Genomic DNA, 27,442 nt, shown 5'->3' with positions numbered 1-27,442 from the left:
TAAGTCATAGCATCTCTACTACCCACTCTTTTAATAAAGGGGGCCTAGTTAATGGCACCTTGTCACCTTACTAGGTTTCTCATACCAAAGGCTGGCTCATAAAAGCAACATTGATTGTACCACGAGGTAGAGAGATAAAAGCTTACCACAGAAACATTTCTTTACCAAAACCACTACAAATCATAGACTGGTAGTGTTTTCGGTTGGAAGGGACCTTAGAGATTATCTAGTTCCAAGCCCCTTGCACAGGCAGGAACACCTTCCTCTAGACCAGGTTGCTCAGAGCCCCATCCAACCTGGCCTTGAACACTTCCAGGGATGGGGCATCCACAGCTTCTCTGGGCAACCTGTTCCAGCACTTCAGTACCCTCATAGCAACGAATGTCATCCTAATATCCAATCTAAACCCTTTTTGTTTAAAGTTGTTTCCCTTTGTCCTGTCAGTACAGGCCCTTGTTAAAAAGTCCCTCTCCAGCTTTCTTGTAGGCCCCCTTCAGATACCAGAAGGCTGCAATGAGCTCTCCCCAGAGCCTTCTCTTCTCCAGGCTGAACAACCCCAACACTCTCAGTCTGTCTCCATAGCAGAGGTTCTCCAGCCCTGCTCTAGTCACCTTCGTGGCCTCCCCTGGACTCGCTCCAACAGGTCCACCCCCTTCTTACCTTGGGGACCCTAGAGTACCCCAGGTGGGGTCACTTTTATACAATGCACGACACGTTGACTATTTTTAATTAAGAGCTATTAAAGTAGCAGCGACTTCACCGCTGCTGCCGCAGGGCAGGGTTGGCTACTCTTGCCAGGTAAGCCCCGCACGCTGCTCCCGCCACCGCCCGCACGGCGCCCCCTTCCCCTACTAAAGTTCGGGCAGCTTCAACTCCCTCGCACTGCTGGACGAGCGCCCCTCAGCCTTCGCTACCGACAACCGCCCCGATCGCCGCTCCAAAGGCCGCCCCGGTCCTGCTCTCACGCCGCGTAGCTCCCTGAGCCAGGGCAGTGCCGGGCGGGCAGGGCCCCGAGCGGCGGCCGCGGTGTGAGGCGCAGAGGGGGCCGATGGCGGCGGCGCAGGGCTGCGGGCGAGGGGCGGAGCGCAGAGACCCTGTGGCTGCTATGGCCGCCTCCCCCTCCCCGCAGCCTCCCTTAAATACTATGGGACGGCCGTAGCTGCGGTGGGTGCCGCTGCCGAGCGCACCATGCGGGCTGTCATCGCCTTGGCCGCGGCGCTGGGCAGCCTGCTGCTGGGCGGCTGTCTCCTGCGCCTCGGCGGCCAGCAGCCCCTCCGCGCCAGGTAGGGCGGCCGAGGGGGGCCTCGCCCTCGCTCCGGAGCCGGCCGGGAGGACGGGAGGAGCGGGATGAGCCCCGCGGGGCGCGGCGGAGCCCGGCGCGGTGCCCCGGCGCGGGCGGTGCTGGGCTCGGGGGTTCGCGGCGTGCGAGCGGGTCGCGGGGAGGGCAGCGGCGCCGGTCGCGCCGGGTGATGTTCCATCGCTGGTTCTGACAACTTTGTTTTCCCGTCTCGCCTGCCAGGGGCTGGCAGGAGGAGGAGGCAGGAGTAGCTGCTGTCACGCCGAAAGTGGTGCAAGCCCTCAGGTCCCCCCTGACGCCCCTTCCTCAGACCGAGAACAGGTACGAGCTGCCCTCCCGCAGGTGGGTCCATGAGGACGGGTCTGCAGAAGCAGAAATTCACCTTCGCTGCAGTTTATTCTTCCTTTTGTTTTGGCAGCTTAATCAGACAGAGCGTTAGAGGTTATTAGAGAAAATGACGATTTACTTTTAACTGTAATGAATTACTTGCTCATGGGCTCTCTTAATGACGGCTGTCACTCTGCCGTTAGTTTTGAGCTCAATAAAATGTTGCATAGAGCAGTTTTGTTAACGTACAATGCAAAAGGTTCTTGCTGAATGACATGTTCCAGGTATCTTGTATTCTTCTTTCCAGGAAGGTGGAGCTGGAACTGGGTAATACTGTTACTGGTTTTGTAACGTGAATTTAGTTTTAAATACAGATTTCTCGTTTAAAATCCATAGAGTGAAGCTGAGACATATGAAGCTTTTTTTGTTTGGTGTGGCATCTTACATCGTGAGAGCTCTTTTGCTTGATCCTATGTCTTGATCTTTACATCAGTGTAGATCTTTGCTTTACAGCCTGTTATTTTATACTGTGAAGTTTAATAGGATGATAGCTGGTAAAATTAGCTGTGAAACAAGTCATGCCTTACATGCAAGCGACTGTTGTTTTCATGCTCTTGAGTCTTCACACACTGTAAGAAAACTAATAGTGCAGAAGAGGGTGGTGTAATCCACACATGAAATAATACGATGTAAGAAGTAGTTGGCAAACATTTTTTGCTATTCTCTTTTATGTTATATGGCGTTTTTAACACTGCATTCGAATAACTACTATATGTTAATACATATTATGGTCAAAAACACCCGATAAAAGTTAGAAAGAACTTAAGAATTGCATCTTTCATGGTAACTGTGATGTCCTGGTTGTACTGAAGTCAATGGCGACAGTGCAGTTAACCTTATTGAGGCCATCATCTCACCCAGTTTACCCAAATTTGAGTCTGAAATGGCCTTTGGTTTCTCTAAGTGAATGCAAGTGATATTAGTAACCATTGCAATGTACCCTAACAGTACATTTCTTACACATTTCCAGTGAGAGACCCTTTTGCTCCCTGCCTCAAAATGCAGAGCTTTCACAAGCTGTAAGTGAAAGCATCTTTCAAAATTAGAGTGAAACAAAAGGAACAGAAGTATTTGGAAAATTTTGTCTGCTGTTATGTGCTTCTAGCCTGCTTCTCTTTCTTGTGCTCATTTTTCCTCTTCCTTTTTTCTCTTCTTTTCCACTTTTCATAATGGGTTTTCAGTGTGTACTCAGTTCTTCTTTCTTTTTTTAACTGTCACCCCATTCTTCTCTCCGCTCGTTTTGGGTTATGTCTGTGGTTTTCCCCTGGCCCATCTTCTCACACTCTTTCCTGCTAGTTTCTGAGCTACATCTCCTTCCACTCAGCTCTGTGAGCTAAACCATGGAGTCAAATTGACTAGAAATGCTGGCAGGGAGCACTTCAGAGAACAGTCTAGCTACTTCCCATCTGCTGTTAGTACACTCACAAATGGAGCAAAGAAAGTGGAAGCAACACATTCCAAAGAGAGCTGAAAATCCATGGCATGTTTTTAACCTCTGTAATAAGGCGAGTGAGCTTGAGATTTTTAAATACATGTTTTTCCTTATTCTACTTGGAGGATTTTAGCACCAATTTGGATCTATTTTTGATCAACTTGAAACTGTATGACTAAGTTACTGTGAAAGTTTGACAAGGAAATAGCTCATCAAAAGATGTTGCATTTTACTCTAGCTCCTATAACTGTAGTGTCTTTGGAGGAATGGCTTGCAAGCTGAATCCAAGAGTGGGTATACTTTCTTACTTGTGTGACTATGCTCAGTAAGCTGGCCTGACAAGAGTTTGTGGTGCATCTTGGCATATGAGGAAGGACAGAGAGCTCTTAGACTGACCAGGAACTGTTACTTAATCCAGAGAGCAGCTAGACTGGGCAGGAAGCCATGCTGGAGGGGTTTGATCAAGGTAGCAGCTGGACTGGGCCTGGCTAAAGGCCATACTGGGGAGGTTTGATCCAGAGAGCATCTGGACTCATTCAGGAGGTTCAGATGAATCTCTCAGTGATAGAGATGAATGGTCTGGTCAATAGAAATCAGATTCCAGTTTTCAGTGGGGTTTTGCTGCAGTATCCATGAGCACATCAGAAGGACAGAAGAGTTCCTTGTTGAAATAGATTGTACAAGGGTTAGTGAACTTTTGAATTGCGTGAGGCTACGTTAGTATATTGATGCATAAAACTGGGAACAATCTATTGGTGCAGACTTCCCAAAGTATGATTCTCTTAAATTACCCTGATCATTTGAATGGCACTGCTGTGTTATTGACAGCAATGTCCTTTTCTGCATAAGAGTAAGAGGATGCGCATGGATGTTTCCAGGAAAGAAAAAAGAAAAAAAATCAAACCTGGTTGTTATCCTTTTTGATCTCTCACTATAAGTAATCTACACAATCTTGACAGTCTCCAGCTAATCTTATCATGATTTCCTTTGCTGTTGGAGGCATATTTGTAACCAGACATCTCCTGAAAAATCTCTAAGGCCCTATTATTCTGTTGCCTCACAGTATTGAAAGCTAATCTGTTCTTTTACTTTGAGTAATTCTTCTAAAAGGATAAAACTGAGAGATGAAAGGATGAAAAGCAAGGAATTGGATCAGACTGTCATAGATATTTAGGCAGCTATTATGCACAGCAGTGTTTAATTAGGCGGTGACCAGGCACCTAAAGTTCTCTGAAGATCTGTGTCTTAGTAAATAACCTTGAAGATCCTCTTACAGGACACTCCTTGCCACTTTGTCTTGTTAAGTGTTAAATAACTTGAGCAATGTGACTGCCCCTAGAGTGTGACGCCCAGTTTTTGTCTTGAATTTATTTCCCAGCCTGTTAGTAGAGTTTTCGTACTGAAAAAAAGGCCATTGTTAGTAAGATTTGTCTAATAGTCCCCAGATTTATTAATGAAATCAGTATCATTTACACTGCAATACTATGGTTTTCTGGCAAATTCTCATGTCTCTGCTTAATCCCACCCTCTCAATTTTTAAGCTGTAACTGCAAGTACAGCTTAAACTTTTTTAAGCCAACAGTACAACCAAAAGAAGTAGTCTTACACTTTTCCCACCTTTAGACACTTGGTCTTCCCTTCCTCCCTCCTTCCCTTCTCAACTGTGTTTGTGCCAGCATATTTGTTTCTGTAGTCACAGCATTAATAGCAAATCAGAAAGCTCAGTACTGCTAGTGCTTATCAGGGGAAGGTGACAATAATAAGAGGAGATAGGTAGTCTTTTCTTTGTTATGAGGCTCAGGGTGTGCTATGTTAAGCGTAGACAGAAATTCTAGCTCCTTTTGTACTGCTGAGAATATATAGCAGATAAATAATGCTAGCTCCTGCAGGGGAAGTGAAAATAATTTTCTCAAGCGTTATTTATATATCCTTTACGTACAAGTAACAGTAAGGCAGCAGTACCCTGAAGAACTGACCACCTCTGTTATTCTGTTTCTGTTGCCAGTTGCATTCACTTACTATTTCTGTAGCTTGCTCTGGTTTTGCATGTCCGAGGCAAGCACAGTGTAGAGACTATTGGGGTAATTGAACAGTGGGAGGAAGTGATTGAGAAGCTATGAGTAAACAAGTTAGTATTAATACAGTGTTCCATAGTGTTGGTTTCTCCAATTCCTCTCTTAGCAGCAGATCTTTATGAAGGCTTAGGAAATGAACAGCTATACTTAATTAACTATGCTACAGAGACCTGTACATTCTGTCTCCTGTCAAAATATTGCATTCAGGCACTCAGAAGGGAAAGAAGAGACAGGCTAATACCACAATTATGAACAGTAGCCTAGTGTATTGCACAAATAATTTGCTACAGTTTAGATTAGTCAGCAGTGGTGTCCACTAATTTTACTGCTGTCTTAGTGTTTTGTCCCTTCATTCCTAAGTGATGCATACAGACATATTTTAGGAGCACATTTTAAACACATGCCTCGTGTATTAGTTCTGTCTAAATGAATAGGTGTTCAGTCGAAAGCTGCTGCCAGGACATATTTATGTTCTGACAGTGGTGAAAGGTTTCCCAGACTTTCTGTTTACTTGGTCCAAGTGAAACTGCTCTGTCATTCTGTCTATCACGTGCTATTGTAACATGATTTTAGTGTAAGTACCTTATTCTTTTCACTTTACCCACCACGAGGCTCTGAATGTTGCTTGTCATGTTACCTGCCATGCGGTTTACAGATTTTGTAAATAAAAAGTGTCTGATGTTATGTATAACTCTGGTGAATGCACTGGAGGGTCTTTCAAATAATTTAAAAATGCAACTTGTCTTAAAGAGTTGAGTTAGCATTTCTTGGATAAGCAAAACCTCCATGGGAACTCAAACAAGGATAGTAGGATCAGTCTCTTTCACAGTTACTGTGACTAATGTCTCAAGACAAATTCTTACTCCCATGGTTTGATAAAACCGTTTTTATAGTCCATTTCACCAGGAATTTAAATTGTGTATTGCCTTATTAATCAAGGTGTTGTGAATTTTAAAAACATCACTATATTCTTTTCATCTGATTAATCTGAAAGAGCATCAAAGACAGAACACTTAAAAGCACCCTTCCTAAGGAAGTATGGATTACATTTTTTTAATAGCATTCAACTAATAGATGATGTGATTCAAATATAAATTAGTCTCTTCAAGAGAGAAATTAAGACAGAAGGTATTCACATTCTGGATAGTGTTATTCAGTGCCCCTTTGGCAGAAAAATATGAATATGCAGTTTTGCATACAGAAGTTATCCTTTTTAGCTGGAGATGCTCATCGGGAACATGTTGAGTTCCTGTACTGCTTCAAACGCACAAGAGCAGGAAGCTATAAAAAAGAAAGAGCAACAAGTAGATCTGCTGGGAGTGGAGTGTATAAAGCCAATGAGTGGGATTATCCCTTACTTTCAGTGTGGACTTATTAGGGAGGTGAAATTCTTGTTGCTTTCACTGCTGCCAGACAGTCCAGTTATGAGCTCTTTGAAAATCTCATCCCACATTCTTTCAGTTGTTTCCAGCTGATTTTGTGGGAATTCTAGAGGATTGATCTTTCAGTCTTGGGCTTATCTTTATGTTATGGTACAATATACAGCACTGTATTTCCTTTTTCCATCTGCCTTTTTTTTTTTTTTTAATTTCCCTACCATTTGTCTATCTTATGCCCATCCCTTTTCCTACTCTGATAACTGTTTGGGGTTGACTTCGGTTTTGTTTTTAAAGAGTTTCCCTTTTCTTTCCCTCCCTGCTTCCCCAGAATTCCATGTTAACTGATGTACCTCTCTGGTAATTCCCTGCACTAAGGCTCCCCATTGTCTCAGGACTGAGTGCTATAGGAGCAGCAAAAGGGACCATGGACTTTCCATATAGTTTCTCTATTTCTTATTCTAAAGGTGGATGTTATCTTTCTCTTAAAAGAATTTTACAGTTTAAAGATCTGCTGTTTTCCTGAGAATAAGATATAGAATAAAAACATGCTGATAAATATGGCACATGGTCTTAATCTACTGTGGATTTATTAAAGTACAGATGGTGTACTTTCTGAGTTCCTAGAATTACCATAGGAAGTATGTGGTCCTCAAGCTGTTTGTATATGATTAAAAAAAAACCTGTGTTTTTCAGATTTTGGCCAATGAGGTTGGCTTTGAGAACATCTAAACCCTAAGGGAAATGCAGCTGAAATTTCTCTGTATCATCAGTTTTATGAGTTCTACCCAACAGAATATAACATGGTTTCTACTTCAAGTTCTCATTTAGCTTAATAGTTTGCAAAATTAGTTGAGTGTAGGCTGTTATGTGCACTGTTAGGCATATTATCTGATTTCATTGCAGAAGTTTTAACGCAGTTCTAAGTATTGAACAAAGACTGTCATCCACTAGGTCAGGTGAATTCGTTTAGTGATAAATGTTGCCTAGCATAATTGTCCTAAGTGATCAGAAATTTAATCTGAGTCTGATGTCTGCACAACTCTGCCATAAATAATGCAGTGGAAGTCTGGACTGCCCCTTGCACACCCCTTTTTATCTGAATGCAAAAAGATTTCACTCATGAAGCAGAGGCCACTCTGACAGGGAAACAGAAATTTATAGATTTAACTTTTAATAGAATGAGTCATTGTTTTGCATTGTCTTGCACATAAAATGTCTTATTTTCATACCTTTTTCACCATATGAAAAGCATTGAGTAAATTTTGTGTGGAAATAGCCACAGAAGAAGCATTTCGGTGATCTACCATGTGTCTGCATTATATGAATAAACAATTTTGATTAAAATGCCTGTCTAGTTTTCCCTACAGCTGTGTCATTTTAACCAATCTTTACATGTGTCATGGAAAGGGAAGGAAAGACTCCTTGTTCCTTTTTTCTCCCCTTGATAGCTGTAAAAGTGATAGTGAGGATTTAATGACAAAACATCAGGGATTTATTTTGCTTATTTTTTTTCTCTGAATTCTTCCTTTTAGAATTTTTCAATTCTTGAAAATGTGTGCATAAAAAAGCAAGTACTTATAAAAAAACGAGGCAACTTGCTTGTGTTGTTACGTATTTGAAAGGACTAAAAGTCTGTTGAGCAAAGCTTGTATTGGAGAGAATATTTATTCGTAGCTCCACAGACCTCAGGACATAAGTTATTAGGAAGCTGTAAGGGCATGGTAATGATTTTCTGCACCGAGTTGAAACCCACTTCTGAAAGAATGTTGGTTCTCCACCGATGCCTGCAAACGCACCTCTCAATGAGCTGATCAGATCTAATGGCCTGCTCTGACTTGGTCATCCCAGCAAGCTTCATGTGTTAAAGAGGTTCTCCTCTGACCCCCTCAGGAGGACTGGGGCCACTTCTCAAATCGGCATCCAACATCTTAGGTTTTAGTTATAATGAAAGACCTTTTTTTGTTTTTTAAGATGCTGTTTAGGCAGCTAAACTTTGCCTGTAGCCATTTCTCTTACTTTGAGCTGCAACTGCAGAATAATCATTTGAGGTTACTGAGTTAAAGAAGCAAGAGAGAGGAAACATGATTTAGTGCTAACTAAATTTGTTTGGTAACTGGAAAGGGCCTACCATGTTCTTCAGGGCCTACCAGAATCATTCAGACCAAGCTGCAATAAATCTGTGTGCATAAATGGCATAGGCAGAATATTTGCTGGCACTTGCTGTGTGAGATCTGCTGAGTTGTTAGCTCTGAACTGTGTGCTCTGAGAGCCTTCTGCCATTTGTATGTCACTCCTTGAGAAAGAATTAAATAAGGAGCTGCATGCAAAGGCAGCCAAGGAGCTCTCAGTAGGCAATGTGAGCTGTTACTATAAAGTCACGGCAGGACTGAAAGGACAGAGATGTATGTTACATTGTTTTACCATTGCCCTCAAAAAGGGATGTGCACACTGGATACTTCCTTAGGCGCACTAAGTGTATACTGGGAAAAAGTTGTTGATGGTGGAAAGAGAGGAAGAGAGCTAATTTCTCTTCTCTCCTGTGAAGTGACTGATTCACTAGAACATTCGTGTGCAGTGGAAAGAGGAGGAAGATGGTTCATTCCTTTTCCTCCCATCAGCTATGAACATGACAGTCAGTTCAGTAGCAAAATAAACAAGCATATGTTCTTCTCTCTCTTCTTCAGTCATTCTTCTCATTTGAAGTGTTGAAAAAGAGAAGGCTCAGAGGGGACCGTATTGATACCTGAAGGGAGAGTGCAAAGAGGATGGATCCAATTTCTTCTTAGAGGTGCTCAGTGACAGAAAAGAGACAGTGGGCACCAACTGAAACACAGGAGGTTCCCTCTGAACATCAGGAAACACTTTTTCACTGTGAGAGTCACTGAGCACTGGTACGAGCTGCCCAGGGAGGTTGTGGAGTCCTCATGCTTGGAGATATCCAGAAGCCATCTGGACACAGTCCTGGGCCACTGTCTCTAGGTGACCCTGCCTAAGCAGGAAGATTGGACCAGGTGACCTCCAGAGGTGCCTTCCAACCTCGGCCACTCTGTGGCTTGAAATGGTATCTTTCCCAAGTAAGGTCTTCAAAGTCAGCTTGTCAGAAATCTTGTTGCTAAGTGATCTCCATGTTTTAAAAGATGAAGGCAATGGAGTTTTGGTCCGTTTCACTAAAAGCAGTGATGGTTCAGAAGCAGAGTGCATTGAGTACAAAGTAGGAAGACCCTTTCTCTTTGTATATGAGTGCCTCTGTACCGAGATGTCTCAGTTCTCTGTTTCTAAGAACAGCATGAGTTCTGTTCTCTGCTGCAGCTCACACCCAGGAGTGAATGACACAGCATCTCTGCCTTCTGCATTTCTGCTTCTAGTTTGGACAAACAGGTTGCAATGTCCAAGTGCTCTGTAAATAGTGAATCGGTGGAAAGAACCAAAAAGGACAGGGAGGTGGCAGGGAGGAAGATGGTGAGGGGCAAAGAGAATAAAAATACTGGAGGAAAAATCTTCATGATAAATGGCAATCCACACAGCAGAAGACTGATGGCAGAAGAGGGTGATTATATGAGATGGAACATAGATAGGAGGTGAACTGAGGTGAATGCAATAAGACCTTGGTATCTCAGTCATTTAGTAATTTACATCTCAGTCTTTTACCAGGGCTGCCAGAGCATGAGGACCACACAGGAGTTTGGTGAAAATAAGACAGGAATTAAAGATCAGTATCTGGCACTTGCCTTAGTTCCTTTTACAAATATTTACCCTCTCTATGTAAATAAAGAATAAACAAGGCAGGAAGTATTACACTCAAGTCAATAAGTTAAGGTCCAAGTACAAAGATCCACTTCACCTGTGGTGTTTTCTGTACATATTATATTGGCTCTGAACATTGAATTTCGTCAACAACTTTAGGAAATCACATCTGCTTAATATTTTACTAGTGAATAGTTCAAATATCTTCAAAACATGATGTACAAGATGCTTCCATTTAATTTATTTTTTTTAAATTACATTTGCTGATTACAGTGTAAAGCACAAAATATAATTCCGACTATGAAATAGGGTTCTTTCAAAGAATTGAATATTTTGTAGTTCCTAGCAGCAAACTCCCCTTTTATAACAAGAGCTTCACAAAAGCAGTCAATAAGATTTGTTTGGTAATGTTTTCAGCTAAATCAACAGTTATTAATCTTATTGTCATAGCAAAGTAAATGTGACAGCATTGTTAGAATATGTTCTCTCTTTTAACGTTTGTTGCTTTATCTCCTACTCCTCTCCCGTTTTTAACAGAACAACTGCTAATAAAAATGGAATTTACCAGTTTGAACAGGCTTCAAAATGTAAGGCAATTCAGGACAACATTTTGTCATCATCTATCAAGAAGAAAAGGTAGGTGTTTTCTGTGCTTTCTGCTTTGTTTGTTTTAAATTGAAGGATAAGAGATTGTCTTTTTTACGTAACTACTGATATATTAATCTGGAGCTATACAACAGGAAACTGAAATTGTTCAACCAATATTTTCCTCATTTTTTCTTATATGTGGATAAAATTTATTCAAGACTGGATTTTATTTTTTTTTATTTTAACAACATAAGTCAACAAAATTTCTCCTTGTCAGTTAGCAACATTATATTCCAAATTATTCCCAAAAAGATTGAGTAGAATCTATGAGATCACTTTAGAAAGTGACGCTTTAGAGAGTGACAAGAATTTGAGCAGGGCTGATATCAAAGTTGGGGGCTTTTCCATGTCAGAAAAAGACAGAACAGCAAGTTGAAACTCAAAAAATTTTTCTGTTTTCACTTTCTCATTGCATTTAAAGATCTTTCACCTATTTCTGTCACCATACTTCCAGCATTCTCTCTTTACTATTACTATTTCTCTATTTATTTCTCCTTTTTGCCCCCTGCTTTCTCTATAATGTCTTCTCCCATGAATATTTCACCTCATCAGCAACACTCATTAATGTTTTTACTGTCTTGAAAGGTGGAATACCACTATGTTACTGGTGCACTGCTAGTGAGAACTGAAACATAGACTGGCAAACAGAGGTCAAAGAATGCTGAAAACTTGAGTATTTGACACCAAGATAAGGACAACCAGTCAGTGTATTGCCTTCAAAATCCACTTAGCAATATATCACTGCTGTTTACCCCACACATTGCAAAGAGCTTTTCATATCGAGAGCTGAGATTATAGGAGAAACTTTAGAAAGTGCAAGATGTTTATTCTGTGGCTCATGATAAAGGGACTGCACCATTTAATGAGGCAAAAGAGGAACTGGGCAGATAGGGAGAGAAAGGAGAGAAGGAGCAAGGGATTGCTTTTTGCCACAAATATTGTAGCTATTGCCCTTCACTGAGAGGAGCTGTAGGGATCTTTGTTGCTTTTTCAAGGTGTGACCCACAGACATGGTATATAAATGCCTTATATTGCAGTTCTAGACTTTCAGGGATGTTCTGGACACTCTTGCCTCTTAAGTTGGCAGAAAGGGAAAAAATTACTAGTTTAAAGGTTGTCAAATGATTTGATAGTAAAAAATGCTATGTAAGTGGGGAGTTATTATAGCAGGTATGCGCTCGTGGTGATAAAAAGCCTGAAATAATGAGTTTGGCTGGCAATTTTCCATTTTTATTCTAGAGCAAGCGCTGTGCACACTGTCCTGAGGGTTTTTAAAACTGATAGTTTTTTTTGGTAGTAGTAAAGTGTCCAAAAGCAAAATGGATCCTCCCATTCTCTTGCATATCCTACCATTGTATTTCTTATTTGTTTTTTTTCTTGAAGATAAGCTGCTAAGTAGAAATATATCTTTTTTTCACTCCTGCTGCTCAGTCTTCTTTCTAATTCAAATAGTTTTTTAACAAGTAGATGTTTAGTTTTAGCAAGTAACCAGTGGGGCTGCATCTGTCTCTCTCTTCTGACATTTTACCTGTTGTCTCCATACTATCCCAACACTTTTATCCCTGCTGTTGTCCTACAGATATCTGCCAAAAATCAGAAGATACTTATATTTTGTCATATTTTGTCATTTTTAAACTATGCATAATAATTCCACCTTAGCCACTGCATTTAATGTAGAAGGTCACTGTGTACCTGACAAATACTGCAGGCAACAAAAAAAAGTGGCTTCCAGATGTTATTTGTCAGTAAGGCTCATACAGTATGAGTTTTCTATGACAGGAAATTATTATAATGGTTGTGGTGCAGGTGGCAAACAAAAACAGGACAAAACATGTTTCATTCACTATTCTCAGCACTGTAATAATTGTCTTGTCCAAGTATTTTTATAGTTCAATTTACCTAAGCCTTTTTATTTTAATAATAAAACCCTTTTAGCATCAGTGAATATGTGCTGTAGGCTCCTGGGTGCCAGTGGAAATATATGTATTGTCCCAGCTCTTTAAAACGGATCAGTGGAGAAAATGACTGTCTGGGTTACAGCAGAGCCATGAAATGATTCCCTGATGACCTTCTGGTCTGATTCCATTGGAGGAGTGAGTCCCCAAGGCTCCTTTAAAGCAGGAAGTGTTAAAATCAGCTTTCTGAGAAGAAAACAAAGCTTTCTGGGCTGTAAACCCAGCTGCAGCAAATCTCAGAGCTTCAATTTGGGTCTTAAAAAAATTATCTATAGAAATATTGTCTGTATTCAAATAGAGTTCATTTCATGGAAGCCTCATATTGATGTGAGCAGATGCCTTGCAGAGCTGCCACAGTTGGGAGCTTCTGTCCCCCAGGACAGCGTGCTGGGATGTCTCTGCTCCCTGTAGCACTGTGCCAGCTGGCAAAGATGAGTTCTGACAGTCTGGAGTGCCTTTGTAAGTCACAAGAAGAGCTAAACTGGATGCACAGGGAGAGCAGTATTCTGACTTGTAAAGACCTGGAAGTGGTGCTTTTCTGGGTGAACTGGTTAACCTCTGAGCAGGAGTCATTCCATCCAGCAGATGGGAGTGGAAAAGCTGCAGTGTTCTTACCTTTGTAATTGATGTTCTTACCCTGTGTGCATCTTCTGTTATATGTGTAAGAAGGTCCTTAGTTTCTGACAGTGAGTGCCTGTGTTTCCCATGAGCCCTCAGAAACAGCATTATGGATGACGTTTTCATTTTTCTCCTTACCAAATGTTTCCCTGCAACTTGCTAATAACTTGTCAGTCCGTGCAATTTCTTTCTGAGCTGATGGTAATTTTTCTTTTAATTTCTGACTCTGATCTTCATCTTATCAATGTCTGTAGGCTAGACTTTGTTTTTTCTGTATTTTTTTTCTCCTGGATGATGATAGCCTAAGTAACTCTTCATGCTCTGTTATCGTATTAATTTTTGGAATTTTTTCATAAGTCCCAGGACCTAAGAGTTATTTGTTGTTTATCCTTAAGGAATAAAACTAGATGAGTGATTCAACGTCAGAATAGGCTATTTTGGTCCTGTGCTTTTATCTCATCCTCCCTCCACATGCACTCCCTGCCCTGGCTTGTGCTGGTACTGACACTTCTCTGACCTCATGGTGAGTCAATTTAGGTAGCAGCTTCAGCAGGAAAGTAGTTCCATTTTCTCTGGCTGCAGTTCTAAGGCTGATAATGCAACATACCAGCAGGCAGCTGCCAAAATAGGAGGGTCTTGTTCCCAGTTTTTCCACTCCCATTACTTGTTGCTTATACTGGCTGTGGTGTTTGATGGAACCTCTCTTGATCTCATTTAACACAATGACTAAGAAGAAAATGTATATGCATATTTTTTCCTTCTATTTTTTTTTTTTTTTGGTTGTTGGGTGAGTTGGTTGGTTGTTTTTGCTGTGGCAGTAAGTTAAAGTGGCCTATTGAAGCATTTGGCAAGTGCAAAAACTGGCCAAAGGGAAACAGAGGTGGAGTCAAGTAAGTACCAGCTGTGACATAAGGGAGAGAACTGATTTGGAGTTGGATTGGAAAGAGGAAGAATGTACTGCACCAGATCAGATCAGCTACAGCTGCAATGAAACTAGTTTGCTCTTCTCCTGCTTCTGCCCAGTAATTCCTCCTGAGTTGTGCAAGGGCTCAGTAAAATCAGTTTAGTCATAATCATCTAGTTCCTATAAGAGTTTTCTAAGTGTGGAGGATGAAAATCACACATGTTGTCACAGATGCAAACTTGATCCAGAGACCAGTTCTAATGCAGTATAATTTATTTTATTATATTCATATCATTTATTATATTGTACTCTTAACAGTATCATTTATTTTTTCCAAATTGGACATGATTTTGCTCAGGGGTAGTTACCTTTAGCAGTTACCTTTAGCAGTTGCAATACTTTTATGAATGAAACAAAACAGAGATCTGTTTTTTTCAAATGTTGAACATAAGAGAGGGAGGGAAGCTTTCAGATCATTGACCTGTGCTGCTGCAAGCTACCACAGTCCTCCTTTGTATCAATTCTCATGCTCCATTTAAAAACAAGCAGGGTTTCTTGCCATCCCAGTTCTTGTAAAACTATTCACAATACACACTTGTAAGTTCCAGCAAATAAAATAGTAATCATTTGGGTTTGGGTCAACACTAAGCTATTTTTGCTAAAATAATACATGGTAGATATTTTATGGAGACTTGAGTACCACAGAATTCTTAGTCATGGCATCCATACCATCTCTTCTTCCCATTCCCCCAGTCCTCCTTGTAAGTCAGTTATTGTTTTTTACAAACCGTATTGTGAGCCAAGCACAAATGGGTGAATTAGTAACATTGAACCTGAAAGGAAAAAATGTATCCAATCTTTTGACTTATGTGTTATAAAGTATTTCACTTAGGGACAAATTTAAATCTCTTGAAAGGTTTAAAAGGAGCAGAGAGCTCTTTGGTTACATGTAGCAATGTACATTGCTACACGTGCTGCTTGACGTAAAATAGCAGATTGTTTTATTTAAGAAAAATTTAAAGGAAAACTTCCATCTGTAAATACTGGTCTATGGTTTTAGATGATTGAATTGAGCTTTGGGGACTCTTATAAAGTAAATTAAAGAAAAAACATAAGAAGTGTGATGTTTCATCTTGAGTTGCAAGAGCCACTTTTCAAAACATTTTTGAAATTTAAACCACCGAGTACAAGAGTATTTTGTATTATTTTGGGCTTTTGCACTTGAGATGATTTTTAATAACTTCAAGATATTTATGGTTAATTGCTTAAGTTTGAAACCAGTGTACTTTTGAAAGTTTCTGAAAAAGTTCATTAGGACATCACTACTAAGAAGAGATGTTTAATAGGTCATGCTAATTAAATGAGGATAGTACTGTTAAAAATTACAAAAATAAAATAGGTCATGGAGTTCTAAAAGCAATCTATTATATATGCACCATGCACATTATTATTAATGCATGCATCATTTGAATGTTTTAGAGACTGCTTCTAAATATACATACATATAAATTCTACTGTTTGATGTTGTTTCCTTTTTTAGATACTCAGAAGATTATTATCTTCACATAGTTACAAAACTGCAGAACTGCACCTGGATAAGGAGACCAGAAGAATCTACAAAATTCAGGTAATTTTCATTGACTTATGTAGAAAAACTGTTTAACCTAGACTTTTCTAACAAGCCATAAATTTAAATCTTCCCTTTTAAACAGATAATTTTGTATTGCTTTTACTAATTTCTATGATTCTTTTGATGCTGGGACTCTTCTTGTTTGTTGGAATAGAACTGTGCAAACTGAGTAGAAGAACTACATAAATGAAGCAATATCAGCTATCTCCACTACTCAAGTAGAATGGATTAAAATATTCGTGGCACAAAACCTTCAATGTTAAAAAGACCCCAAACAATAATGTTATTTTGTCCATCTGATATAGCACTCTGGTAAAAGACTGTGTAATAAAGCAGTGTATTTCTTACCCCAAGACTATTGCTTCTATTACAGAAGTGCCCAAGGCACTCATTAGGTTTGATGCTGCATGTCATGGCCCCTGAGCACCTCAGCACGTGGTTACATCTGTCCTTGTTTGGGGTGGCATATAAGTACATGCTCAGTAGGAACAGTGATCCCTGAAAAGCTTAAACTCTCATTCGGAAATGCTGATTTTAAAGAACAGCTTCACTGTGCCATCCCTATTTTTTCCAGGGGAAAAATCTTTATTAATTATATTATTACATGAGTCAGACTTAAAGATTCTGTCATAATCTTTAAAAATTGATGAACTGGCCTACCTTCCAACTCTTTAGAGTTAACTGGCATTAAGAACTTAATATCCCTATGCTCAGCATGATACCTTTAGAAGAAGTAGTTTGGGGGGGTGGGAGCAGGGTAAAGGATAACATAAATTGTAACATAAATTACTGTGTTTCCTGTGTATCATAACTAATAGTGTTTCCCAAAGCTGAGGTAGGAGTATACACAAATTTAAGGTTTTAGAAACTTTGTGTTGACTCAGGCAGGCTTTAACTGTGCACAAAGATATCAGAGCATGATAAGGAGTTGTAAAGCAGCCCATTCTGTTTCAGAATGGACAAACGTCTTGCACAGAGTTGACAGAAGGTGAAGCTGCTCTCATCTGCTCATCACTCTCCTACATTTAGGCTTTTTGTTTTCCAATCTCTTTTTTACTTCCTTCCAAACAGACCAGCCACCACGTACCAGCAATTTGCTACTGCTTCTGTTGTTCTGGATGTATGAATCAATGGCAGAGTAGCCGCTCCTTGGTCCAGCTGGACCTCTTCATTTATTGCTTCTGCAATATCCCTTCCACTGTGCTGATTTCTACATCTTCTAGGCCTACTGGAATGAAACATCCAAACCATCATATAAGACTGTTGGATTTGAAGTACAAGATACTTACTGTACCTCATGTTGTCTTTGGCTTCCAGCAAGGAGTGTGGGTCATAAGTAGTGAAGATGGGTTATACAACCAGTGATCAAACTGGAAATATTCAAAAGTGGAAACTGTGGGCTGCAGTAAGCCACCAAAAAAATGTGGACTGTATGTACATTGAAGTGATCTTTCTAGCTTTAACTTAGCTCAAATACCAAGCAAAAAACCATATTTTTAAATCCATGGTTCTGCACAGGCTGGACAAACTTGTTACTGATTCCGCAGTCCGGGGCTGTGCTGTTATGGTTTCCTTGGGTTTTAACATCCAAATTAGCCAGAGTGTTAGCTAATACATAGATACACAACCCATGCTGCAATTCTGATGACAGTACTGTATATTCTTCTGTTCCTGAAATTTGATCTGATTTGATGTCATCCAAGAATTCCATTGGTAGGACCAAGGACTGGTACTTTTGTGTAGGGCATTATGGATGATTGTTTTACAAAAGATGGATACTTTTGTGTAGGTATTTTCTTTCTTTTTCTGTCCTCAAACTCTTCGCTGTTGTTTTTTTGGAAATAGGATATGAAAATTTTACAGTTGTCCTTCATCCCAAACCATACTGGAGACTTTCAAGGCTCTTAGCAGTTGGTCAATAGAGGCTTTAAAACAAAGGTTTAAAAAATAAAAACATTTAAAATTTACTGTCTAAATCTGAATACAGTCCATGCTTACAGGATTCCCAAACTTATTTATCAGACTTAAGCCCAAGAGCCTGGAACTAGGTTTGCAAGGACACTTTAGATGAGAAATGATGCATTGACAGAGCTCTGTGGGGAACAAAGTTTCTAGAATTGTGGTGAAATAAATGAATTAATAATCCATGGGAAGTACATCTCTTTCTTTTTCTAACTTACCCTCCTGTTAGTAATAGCTGTATAATGCAAATATTATACAGTTCTAGAAATTTCATTAAGTAGGTAGATAAACACACCCATTTTCAGAAGAGGAAATTAATCTCAGAGGGGCTGTGCAGCAGGGATCGGGTACTACAGCCAACCACCTTTAGGAGGGGGACTTGAGGCTGCCTGTGTCACATTAGGCACCTGTCAGTGCCACCAGAAGTCTGCCTGCTGACTAGACTGCAGAGAAGCTGCTTGACTTCTTTTCCTGTTTGCCCATCTGTTAAATGGAGTGAACACTTAGATGCTTCTCGGGCATGGTGTCAATTTTATGACATCTCTCTATTATCCTGGAGTTCTGAAGGACACACATGCATATTTATAAGGGATTTAATGTCTTATGCTTCTGGGCATAAACTAACCTCTAATTAATAAGGTTCAAGAGCAGCTTCTCCTGGGGTAGCCAATTTTTCAGAGAAGCTTTCCTGTGCTTTCCTTTGCAGCTTTTGGCTGCCATCACGATATGTGATCTAAGCCAGTAACTCTTATGTTCCTAGAAGACAGCACGGTGTGCCAATGAGTACACATCCATCCTCTTTGTAAGCTGCTCTCCCAGCAAATCCAGGCCAAATAAAAGAATATGAATTAGAAGTGCAGTGCAGGAAAGAAATACTTGTCTTTTTATTTGGCAAAAATGTTACAGCTGACAGGCATACCTTGCACAAAGTACAGTGTTTTTGCCAACTCACTGTTGGAGAGAAGAGTGCTGGATCCTAGGTCGACCCTCTACTACTTTTATCATGCAGCTGTGCAAACTGTGTCCATTTTTTGTCAGAGAGCTGGCCTTTTCCAAATGGCTTCCTCCAAAGCTGCTCTGCTCTGCAGGTGGCTAGATTACTATCTGGCAATGGTCAGTGGTTCTTGACAGCTACGTGATGTTTACACATGCATTTCTCAAAATCAAGAACCAGGAGGCAAGTACAAGCCATGATGTTCTCTTTGATACCTCTCATATCCATGGGCACTCTTCTCTGGTTGATTTTTGTCCAGCCTCTGTCAGGAAACCAGTACCCTGGCCCTTCAGTTTAGTGTCTGTAATAGTGACATCAGCATTGCCAGATTTAGGCTGCCCTCAGAGGAGCAAGTGCAAGCACTTGGTTCATTGCTCTTGAAATCTAGTTAAGATTTATTGTGCCCCACAGTAGCATCTGTTAGTCATTGCTAAAGAGGTTTTATCTAGCTTCACAATAGAAGCTAGTAAAGGTGATGAACCGGAAGTGGTGTAAATAGCATCCTACTAACTGTGATTTAGGGAAAATCTTCTCCAACATTTACTGGTAGGGACATATAGAAAACTAATTTTTTATTCAGACTTTTTCTTTATGAAATTCACTTTCTTTGGTTCTTTTTTAAATTTTCTTCTTGTTCTTTATGGCTCTACACATCTCCACATTATGTGTTTGTTTCTAAGTCAACCTCAAGTCCAGTCTTCCTCCCTTTTCAATTTTACATCAGCTCTAACTTGTATTAGACAGAGCAAGTCCTTGGATTTCTTGGTTCTAAGAGAGAAACTTGGTAGAAACTTGGAAAGGTAAGGGAAATAAGCTCACAGCTGCCTGGAAGTGTCATCCTTAAAACTCCAGGAAAAAAAGCCATGCTGGGTAGCTTCCTCTGCAAAGGTTCTTCTAGCCACACTCAGTAGAGTCTCAGGTTCCCTAGGTAACCTGAATATTAATTATTATATTAGTATTCTTCAAAGGTTTTCAACTTAAAAGAAATGTTTCATTAGGGTAACAAATTACAGAGCACGATTAGGTGCAAGCTGTAATCGTCTTTTGCACCTCACGTCTCTTTGCTTTACAGACTTTTAAGCTTGATTTATTCTCATTTGGGCTCTACACCCATGGTGCCAAATAATCTACAGGTTTTTAAAACAGTTGTGACTCCTGTTTTTGCAGAAAGCTACAAAGAGTTAAAACAGCCCTCAAAATGAGGGGAGGAAGGATATGGAGACAGAAAGGCTGTGCAGATGCTGTGTTTCAGAGAAGCCTCTGGGCATTGTATTTCTGGGCTATCTCCCTGAGCTTGAAGCCTGGCAAAGCAATGCAACAGTTCCTCAGGGGTGGTATCACACTGGAATAGCCTTGTGTGAACTGTGGGTACTGGGCCCTCTCCCTGGGAAAGACCACTCCAGACAAACCTTATTTGCATCTGATAATGAAGGGAGAAGGAAATTCCTAGATGTAAAATACAGTTGTAAAATTCCTGATGTTACACTGCAGTTTAGCTGGCACACTGCTTCCCTCTGCCCTCACGCAAATATTTTTTACTTTTTTTAAAAAGAAAAAACATTGCTACTTTCAAAAAAAGAACCAAACTCTTAAAAAGACTAGTTAAAAGATCAACCCGTTTTCTTAGTCCTGTTATTTTTCCTCTTGCTTTTTGTTCCCCTTGACCTCTATTACCCTTTTCCCACTTCAATATCTCTTCTCAAAAGTGTGTGTTAAACATTCCCGCAGATTAAAAAAACCCCAATCCTTCTTGAAGAGATTAATTTGTCGCGAGCTATACTCTAACCTATATAACAGCATTGCTTATCACATCTGTGTACTGCCATGAACCCCAGTTGAAATACAAATAAAATACCCTGCAAGGTCAATTTATGCTTACATAAGCTCACACCACCACATAATCAATAGCTTTCCTAACACTAAACAGATCAATAATTCCACTGTAATCTCTGAAATCTTCCAGTATACAAGCATATATAGAACTCTGAGACTATAGCGTGGTTTAAAAGTACATTTGCTGCACAGGTTTAATAGATCATATAAAACAATGATTATGTATTCAAAGACATATTTTATTTCAAAAGAGGAAAAGATAGAGAGATAGTAGTTTGTGACAGTTTGAAGAAATGGTTGAATCTTTTAATTGCTCTACAGACTTTTATATATTTTTCTAAAGGTTGGAGAATTCCTGTAAGCAGAACCTAATTTTGAATCAGTCTGAGTTAATTATGTCTTCATGGCAGACTCTTTAAATAGTCTTTGGTTTGAAAATTTTATTACGCTTTTTAAATATTCAGTCTTGATTTCATATTCAACCCTTTTGGCTTTCATTGTCTTAGGCATTTATGATGTTACTTCATATATAGACAGTTCAAGGGCTGTCAGTGTAGCATTCCTCTTCAACATATTCTATTTCAGATATTAAATTTAAGCACTCTTTTCTAAAAGTTTGGAATATGTCATAATATGCCTCACTGTACTTTGGGGCTATTGACTTGGATTGACAAGGGCCTGGAGAAACCTGTATCGTTGTTTAGAGCCCCACTGTACAATTATTTATTGTACAGTGAAGTACAATAAATAATTGCTTACTCACTGTAAAATATTACAGCAGTGGACATAGAAAAAAGGTAGTCTTGCTGTTTATAGTTGTGCCCTTGAAATTTTGCTGTTATACAGTAGAATTTTTTGTGAGTTCTTTTACTGTCATGATAGCCTCTTCAGTATGAAAACTCAAAATCTTTGATGTCCTCACCTGTACAGTATAACAACTCACATGAACTAATGATTACAAACAGCCAAGCCAGGTGAACTGTTAAAACAAGCTGTTAGGCAAGCACAGGCTTTTTCTGCTTCTTAGTAATCCAAAGACTTTTGTCACCTTAACACTTTGCCCTTTATGCAAATGACATTACAAACTGTGCTGTGAAATACTCTTTAGCATCAGGCTTACAGAAGTTACAGCTTTAAATATTTGCTGGTCTTACATTGTGTTTGGTTATCTCTTGTGTGATGTTTTTGTGTGTTGGGTAACTGAAAAAGCACAAGGAGATATGTCTGTATAAGCATTGCTGGTGTCAGTAATGTGCAAATGCTTTACAATAGGACTGACTGATATGGTATTCTTTTTGCAAACAAACGTTCACTTTATAGATGTTTGTAAAAGGTGACTTAGAATCAAATGGACTTAGACCATTACTCAAAAAGGTTTGTCCAGATATCTACTAAAATACTCCAGTTGTTGAAACTTCGCACTTTGCCTAGGCAACCTGTTTCAGTGTGCTTCCTAATACTGAACTTAAGGGGTTTTTAGAGCAAATTAAAATTATTTTCCTTACCCTCCCCACCATGACCTTAGAGGACAGTTGATCTTCTACTATTTTGAACAATGTTTTGGATAATTTGATACTTCTGCAGTGTCCATCTCCATACATTTTCCCCTCCTCCCACCTCAGTTTAGTCCAATGTGTAATGACAGTGAAATATTTCACGCTGTTCTCAGCAATGATGAATGCCCTCTGGCCCCAGATCCACAGGCCCTGGTGTCACACTGAAGTGTAGTCTACGCAAAAGAAATACTATTAAGTTCACCCAGTTTTGTCAGACTCTGCAGGCTCACATCCAAGTGGGGATACTACAATCTCCCAAGAATCACAGTTAATTGTATTGGTCCAGTGGTCCAGCTGTAGGCTGGAGTACACTAGTTCCAGTGGTATACTCTCTTTCCAATGTCCCAAAGTACAAAGCTGTGTAAAACTGGGTGTAAAAGCAAGTGCCTTTTCACACCAGATATGTATCTGACTAATATATTTAAAAAATATATTGAGAGAACAAAATTACTTTAGCTAAGCATTTCTATTTAAAGATGTTCTGAAAATCATCCCGCTTACTGCAGGAGGATGAATCAAAGCCTCTTGGTACTTTTAGTACTAGTGTTGTGATTTAACTCCAGCCAGCAGCCAAGCCCCACACAGCCACTCTCTCACTCTGCCGCCAGTTCAGGGAGACAATCAGAAGGGTGAAAGCAAGAAAACTCATGGGTTGAGATAAACACACTTTAATAGAGAAAGCAAAAGTCACACACACAAGCAAAGCAAAACAAGGCATTAATTTGCTGCTTCCCGTGGGCAGGCAGGTGTTCAGGCATCCCCAGGAGAGCAGGGCCCCACCACATATAGCGGTTACTTGGGAAGACAAACGTCATTACTCCAAATGTCCCCCCTGCTTCCTCCTTTTCCCCCAGCTTTGTATCCTGAGCATGATGTCATATGTATGGAATATCCCTTTGGTCATCTGTCCTGGCTGTATTTCTTCCCAACCTCCCATGCACCCCAGTTGCCTCACTAGTGTGGCAGTAGGAAAAGCAGAAAAGGCCTTGGCTCTGTGTAAGCCTTGCTCAGCAATAATAAAGATATCTCTATATTATTGTGTTCAGCACAAGTCCAAAACATAGCCCCATACTAGCCACTGTGAAGAAAGTTAACTTCCTTCCTCTGGACTTCTGATGCTGTGACTAGATCATAAAAACACTTTGTTCAAGGGCAACCTTGCAGTCTTTGTTAAAATCTGGAACTTAAACCTTCTTACTGTAAGCTACAAACCTGTTCTGACATGTATCTGAAGTGGATGCTCAGCCTGTATAGCAACATCCCATCTTCCAAGAGCTGCTTCTCAGTGTTTTCTCCTTGTCAGAACAGACAACATAGATCACTTTCTACTCTTAAAAAAAAAAAAAAAAAAAAGCAGAGTTTGACTTTAAGGTAGTACCGTTTGATGCTGTTAAGATTCTGCCCCTTGTTTCTTATCCCACCATCTGTTTAGGAACTTCTTTGTACAGTAGATTTTAACAGTTTCCCTCTCCCCAGGTGGCATGTTACACAAGTTAAAATGTTGTCTTGGCTTTGCAACACCTTGCATATAGCACTTATTAAAATAATAGGCTTGTATGATATATATCTTAGTCTTACGAAGTACATGCTTTTTAGGGGTGTCATCACCTGATGAGAGAGACCACATATGACAATACCCTGATGATGATTGCAGTAATAAATTGCTTGAACTGCCCAGTCTCTACCCCTTCCTCATTATTTACTGTCAGTTTTAGATTACATGTAACAGCTTGTACAAAATCCTGTATGAACAGACTGCTGAATACATTGCCAGTGGGTATTGCTGTCTGCAAGTTACATGCATTTCCACTGGAGCTCTGTACAGGGGTGCTTGGGCACAGTGGGATTCTGTTTCATGATTTGATCTAAATAAGGTTGCTATTGTTACCACCAATTTTTACCACAGGTGCTCTAAGAATATATGTCATTAATCAGTATGTATTCTCTTGTTCTTACTGTGTTTTTGAACTAGCCTGGCTATGTTTTACTTCCTCAGTGGATCCATAATATTAATTTAAACAATTACTTTCATATTAATTCTGATATCTGTTTTTCTTCCAGGCTGTTTCTGCTTTTATTGAAGCACTCATTCTTGTGGAATGAGTACTAAAAAGCAAAAACTTGTCATCAGTATTAATGAATGGTATTTGTCATCAGTTTGCTTTTTCAGGGTCTGGTAGCCATCACACCAAAACAGCTGTTTTACTAAAGCTGTCAAGAATATTCTGGCATTATTCCTTCTCTTCTTCATGTCCCATGGTTAACACAGATAATATTTAGGCCTGCCCCATTTAGCTTTAAGAAAAAAAAACAAAGCAAATAAAAATTATGGATTATGTGGTTCTTCATCTCCATGTGAGTGCCAGGGAACAGTAAGGGACGGCTTCTTCCTGAGGAACAGGGTGTGTGATTCCAACACAGTAACCTGGCCAGCAGAACAGGAACTGGCAGCTGGGCTCATCCTACCCCTGGCCAGGAGTGGGTCAGCCCTAGCCCTGGGCATGGGCACGTCCACATCCCTGGGGACAGGATGGACACAACTGGAGACTGGCCCTGCTGTGGTGTTGTTGGGGCAGGGACTGATGGCTCTAGAGGGTTGAAGTAGGTCCTGAGCCATAGACAAGATGGGGCAGCCCCAAAGTGCTGGAAAGGGGTAGTAAGGCTTGGTGGCGCCCTCAGGACTTGACAGTGACGTCTGAATCGTCTTATTACTACAGTACATATTAAGGTTAGAAAGAACTGGTTATAGAAAAAAGTGTACAAGAAAGAAAATGAAGTGGGCTCCAGTCGAGAGTGGTCCAATAACATCCAGTGTTCCCAGACTTCATCATTTGACTCTACTGCCTCATTGCTCCCTTTTTATTTTTCCATATGTTTAAAATAGGGTACTATATATGCCCAGGCCAATTGTTTTCACCCTATGGGCACCTCCTGACCTGCAGAACATAGTCTCATCCCCACCCTTGTACCTAGTGGTTTTAAGTGACCACTGACCTTCTCTATCCCTTAAGACTTTGAACAGGGCAATGGGTGTCACTGAATTCAGGGGGTGGAGCAGAATGCAGTTTGTGGAAATCTGAACCCTACTCATTCCTCTCTCAGGATTAACCTTTCCTAGTTACTCTCCTAGTATGGTTATTACAGATCTGTGCCATCCCAGCACTCAGTCATTCCCAGTTTTCCTCACATATCTGGGAACTTTGCCTTTAAGGAGTTTCAGAGCTCAATATTCAAAATGGGTTTATGTATACCAGTAAGTCATCTGACTATTGAAATGTTATTCTTTTCTTTCTTTCCTTTGGTATTTTATATATGAATCAAACCAACTTTCCCAACCTTTTTTTACCCTTATTTTGACCATTTTTCCAAGAGAAGTGAGTCTGGGAATATCCAGACCTGTTCATTCTGTTCCCTGTCTTCCAGGAAACATAATGCTTGGGCTCTTCTTCTGCGCTTCATCTGCATCAGAAATAAAATTATATTATTATTATTAGAATATTTTCTTTGTCTACATTGTTGATAAAGTGAAATGAAGCAACTTCTCTTCCCTGTGTCTTACCCTATTAAAGCGAGCTTACCTAGGATTTGTCCTGTAATGTTTAACTAGTTCCAACAGTTTGGTTTACCTTAGTCACTGAAAAAGTATGAAATAAAACTTTTCTGTTCCTCAGACTCTAACTGATTTTTTCTTCCCAATTAACCTTCATTGTTAGGATAGGAATCACTATCTTTTCCCTGCTGTGGTATCTTCTTCAAAATTCCAAGCAATTCTGTTATAAATGTATATTCTTCTCTAAATTGTCAGTAGTTCTCTTAGTATCTCACCCAATGAGAAAGCTATGTCTTAACAATTGGTACATAATGTCTGGACATTAATATTTCAGCCTTACAATCTGAAAATCAGATCCTGTGGCAGCAGAGGAAATGTTGTTGCCTAAAGCAAAATGAATTTCAGTGTTTTAGGTCTGATTTCAAAGGTCTGATGGGCTTTGCACTGCATTTCACTGTTAATAATGCAGGATATTTGCACACATAATATTTTCATAAGTTTGGAGGTAACAGAAATTGTAAGATGAGTGATAGTCTTCACTCACACAAAAAGTTTGAGTGAATCCCTTGCACTCTTACTTATTTAAGGACTTCTGCTGGGTGTTTTGGGGAGCAGCTAGGCTATCTCTACCACAAAAGTATCTGTCTTCTTTATGTGGCAGTTGTGATCTAATTTATTTAACATCTCTGATAATGTGCACAGGAAAACTGTGCTGAACAGTTGCAGAAATTAATTATTAATTAATTGGCTTGCAACCATCTCGCTGTTCACCAAGTACTATCTCCATACCTTTCATCATCATTTCTTTCATCTCATTGATTTTTTCTTTCTTCAGCCTTCTAGTTTCTTACTTGTTCTATGTTGATTGAAATCACATTGTTAATTTTGGGAACTGAAGGTTCTCAGTGTTTCTATAATAATCTTAGTGATTAATAATGTGGAGGAGATTGACTACAACTTTTTTTGGTGGGAAAAGGAGACCAAGAAAGAAAAGTAGTGTAAGTTCTTGATCTGATTGATTTCTGAACATTTACTGTGAAAATGGACTTACTCTGCAAAGCAAGTCAAGGGAAATGACATTATAGAAGGTTCATATAGCCTTTTGTTGCTTAGTTAATTTGAACTGTTTTTCATTGATCTAATTCTCCAGCACTGCTTTCCTACTTATTTGCCTATCTTTGAGCAGGTTTTGTTTGGGTTTTTTGCAGGTCAGAATTAGCTTCCTGCTGTGATGCAATTCACAATTTTATTGCTTCTCAAAACAACAGCCCACTGGGAAGTAACATGAGTTATGAAGTGGACAGTAAAAAGACCATCCTCATTACAGAGGACATTTTTAAGATGCTGCCTGTGGTAAGAACTGTATCTTTACCTGTTACTATAATTGCAGTATCATATATATATATTGGGCTAGTAATAGAGATGCTTTGATTCCTCTGGAAAAGGCCCATCAGACCCTGTATGCACTTCTTTATTCA

At 39.9% G+C, this 27,442-nt stretch overlaps 1 protein-coding gene across 5 annotated transcripts in view; it reads left to right on the top strand.

Moving 5' to 3' along the window:
* Positions 1 to 1,159: 1,159 nt before the first annotated feature.
* Positions 1,160 to 27,442, top strand: part of ST8SIA6 (ST8 alpha-N-acetyl-neuraminide alpha-2,8-sialyltransferase 6) — a 38,742-nt gene continuing 12,459 nt past the window's right edge. For 2 of the 5 annotated variants that reach the window (XM_032682570.1, XM_032682580.1), the window contains exons 1-5: positions 1,160 to 1,283; positions 1,520 to 1,639; positions 10,852 to 10,950; positions 15,980 to 16,066; positions 27,173 to 27,317. In XM_032682570.1, coding sequence (XP_032538461.1) covers positions 1,189 to 1,283; positions 1,520 to 1,639; positions 10,852 to 10,950; positions 15,980 to 16,066; positions 27,173 to 27,317 — 546 coding nt within the window. In that variant the 5' untranslated portion in view covers positions 1,160 to 1,188. The remainder of the gene's footprint in view (positions 1,284 to 1,519; positions 1,640 to 10,851; positions 10,951 to 15,979; positions 16,067 to 27,172; positions 27,318 to 27,442) is intronic. The other 3 variants (XM_032682588.1, XM_032682596.1, XM_032682605.1) reach the window with 3 other exon arrangements.

Source organism: Chiroxiphia lanceolata, chromosome 1 (genome assembly GCF_009829145.1).
Source record: "Chiroxiphia lanceolata isolate bChiLan1 chromosome 1, bChiLan1.pri, whole genome shotgun sequence".
In the NCBI taxonomy this organism is placed as follows: Eukaryota; Metazoa; Chordata; class Aves; order Passeriformes; family Pipridae; genus Chiroxiphia; species Chiroxiphia lanceolata.
The sequence above is the reverse complement of the archived record's forward strand: the minus strand, read 5'-3'. Positions and strand labels throughout refer to the sequence as shown.